At 39.0% G+C, this 2344-nt stretch overlaps 1 protein-coding gene across 1 annotated transcript; it reads left to right on the top strand.

The window, feature by feature from the left end:
* The first annotated feature begins 1267 nt into the window (after nucleotides 1-1267).
* LOC112025451 (uncharacterized) lies at nucleotides 1268-2344 on the top strand. The gene is made up of 2 exons (XM_024058123.2): nucleotides 1268-1638; nucleotides 2104-2344. Exons 1-2 carry the CDS (start codon nucleotides 1364-1366, stop codon nucleotides 2240-2242), a joined length of 414 nt encoding a protein of 137 aa, XP_023913891.1. The 5' UTR covers nucleotides 1268-1363; the 3' UTR covers nucleotides 2243-2344.

Raw genomic sequence — 2344 nt, forward strand, 5'->3', positions numbered from 1 at the left:
TTTCCTTTAATCCACAAGGAGATAATTGGAATCCACCAGAGAAAGAATTTAACAAAAAGTCTGTATTTTATTGATAATAATCTATTTTGTCTCTGACGGCTACAAAACATATAAATATTGAGAAAAAAAAAAAAAAGGTCTAAAACCTTAATTCGCATTGTTTTCAGGGCCTTAATGAAGTAATTCGCCTAAATTTAGGTGACGCCTATCTATGTGATTCTGGATCAAAATGTTGTTTCCCTTCAACCTGCCAAATTTTATGCAATTCTAACATTGTCGCCCTGATGGCCTCTACTGGCACCCCCATTTGATCTTGCATTGTGACTTTCTACGCCCCTACTGCTCCAAGAAGGCATGTGCTGTCTGTTCTAAATCACCCTCCCTCTCGGGTGGCTAAATCCAAATGGCTAACATGTAGTGGGGCCTGTTTGGATTGAGGGGGAGTGGAGGGGAGGGGAGTAGAGTAGAGTTAGCTGAAAAATAGCATCTGATGCATATCATTAAAGTAGAGTTATCTGAAACTGAAATATAGCATCTGATGCACATCATCACTAAAATTTTATCACACTAGATAAAAAGAAAGAGAAAAAGATGAGAGAAATAAAATGGGTGCATATGTGAGGTAGAGTTTTGTGACATAAAAAAGTGTGTGTGTGTGTGTGTGTAGAGAGAGAGAGAGAGAGAGAGGTGGGTGGGTCGGATTGTGGTGGGTTAGAAATATCTCAACCTACTTTCAACCCAACCCGCTAAATTATCTATCTAACTCACCTAACCAAACCCGCCTCACTTAATGGATCCGCATGAGTTGAGTCGGGTCAGGCAGCCCAAGCTGTTTTTTTGCCTGCTTTAGCTTAAATTCTTTTTATAGGCTTCACAAAATGTAAAATCAAGCTCTTTTTTCCTCCTTTCTCCTACGCGAAATCACCCCCAAGACCCAGAGTCAAGGATTTTTTTTTTTTTTTCTTTTTTTTAATGTAAAATCAAGCTCTTTTTTCCTCCTTTCTCCTACGCGAAATCACCCCCAAGACCCAGAGTCAAGGATTTTTTTTTTTTTTTCTTTTTTTACTCATAAATCATGCATTGGAAGTTTTATTAGTTTTGTTTGGGACTCTTTTGTAGGCTTTTGGGATCAGTTGGGAATTGGGACCCCCGACCCCCCAGGCACCCAGCCTTATCTGAAAAACCACAACAATCTTGACTTCTGACGTGGCCTTATCCAAAGTATTAACACATAGCAGTATTAACACAGCAATAGGCCAAGCCCTGAATGATTTAAAACATGGAAGCGTGTCAGTATAACATCCAACAACTCAAACCCTGAATCTCTGCAACCCATTCAACTGTACAAAGAACATTAAACACCATGGCATCAATTGCTCCTCTTCAAGCCATCTTTACACACAGGCCATCACCATCAGCATTTGCAGCTAGTCCCCTTCATGCATCATCATCAGTAGCTGGTTCAACAGTCATTCCATGGAAGAACAAGAATGAGATAACTAAAAAGAGAAGATCTTCAACTGTGGTTGCGGCCGTTGGAGATGTATCCGCTAATGGCACCACCTACCTTATTGCCGGCGCTGCTGCAGTGGCCCTCCTTGGAACTGCCTTCCCTCTCCTATTTTCTCGCAAGGACTTGTAATTACATTTTCCCCTCACATTGCTTTTTTATTTTTTTACTTTTAATTTAATTTTAATTTTTATATAATTCGATGGTCCCAATGAGGGAATAAAGATTTGATCTCGGAATATATCCGTTACATAAACAAACAGAAAGTACGTAGTTTAGCTACAAGGTTTCCCCTCTCATTGTTTTAGTTTTTGCCCTTTTCTCTTATGATGTTAGTTTTTGAATTGATTTCATAAAAATTGCCATTAAGATACATGTTGGTTGTTGCTCAAAAACAATAAAGATGAAAGCAAAACTAAGATAATATGTTTTTAAGAGTAAAGCAAATTTTGAACAACCTAACCTACCACTCTGCTGGGCTTTGCTAAGCTTCATCCTATTTTATGTAGTTTACAGTTTACTGTTTTTGTGTGGGATGATTTGTTTGTTTGTTTTATTTTCATTTTGTGTTTGCTTCCCAATGCTCATCACAGGTGTCCAGAATGCGATGGAGCGGGTTTTGTCAGGAAGTCAGGGGTGACATTGAGGGCAAATGCAGCACGAAAGGACCAAGCTCAAATCGTGTGTGCTCGCTGCAATGGTCTTGGCAAGCTCAACCAAGTTGACAAATAGGTGTCCGATGTAACTTCCTTTTTGCTTTGCAATAATTATATTATGATCATACTTCGTCTTCAATTATTCTGAAGCTATGAGATTATGAGGTCCCTTTTAACA

The sequence above is a fragment of the Quercus suber genome, unplaced genomic scaffold (assembly GCF_002906115.3).
Source record: "Quercus suber isolate HL8 unplaced genomic scaffold, Cork oak 2.0 scaffold_398, whole genome shotgun sequence".
NCBI lineage: Eukaryota > Viridiplantae > Streptophyta > Magnoliopsida > Fagales > Fagaceae > Quercus > Quercus suber.

Coding starts and splice junctions, on each gene's coding strand:
- LOC112025451 (XM_024058123.2), top strand. CDS start 1,364: ATGGCATCAATTGCTCCTCTTCAAGCCATCTTTACACACAGGCCATCA. Junction 1,639..2,103: donor CTATTTTCTCGCAAGGACTT/GTAATTACATTT, acceptor TGCTCATCACAG/GTGTCCAGAATGCGATGGAG.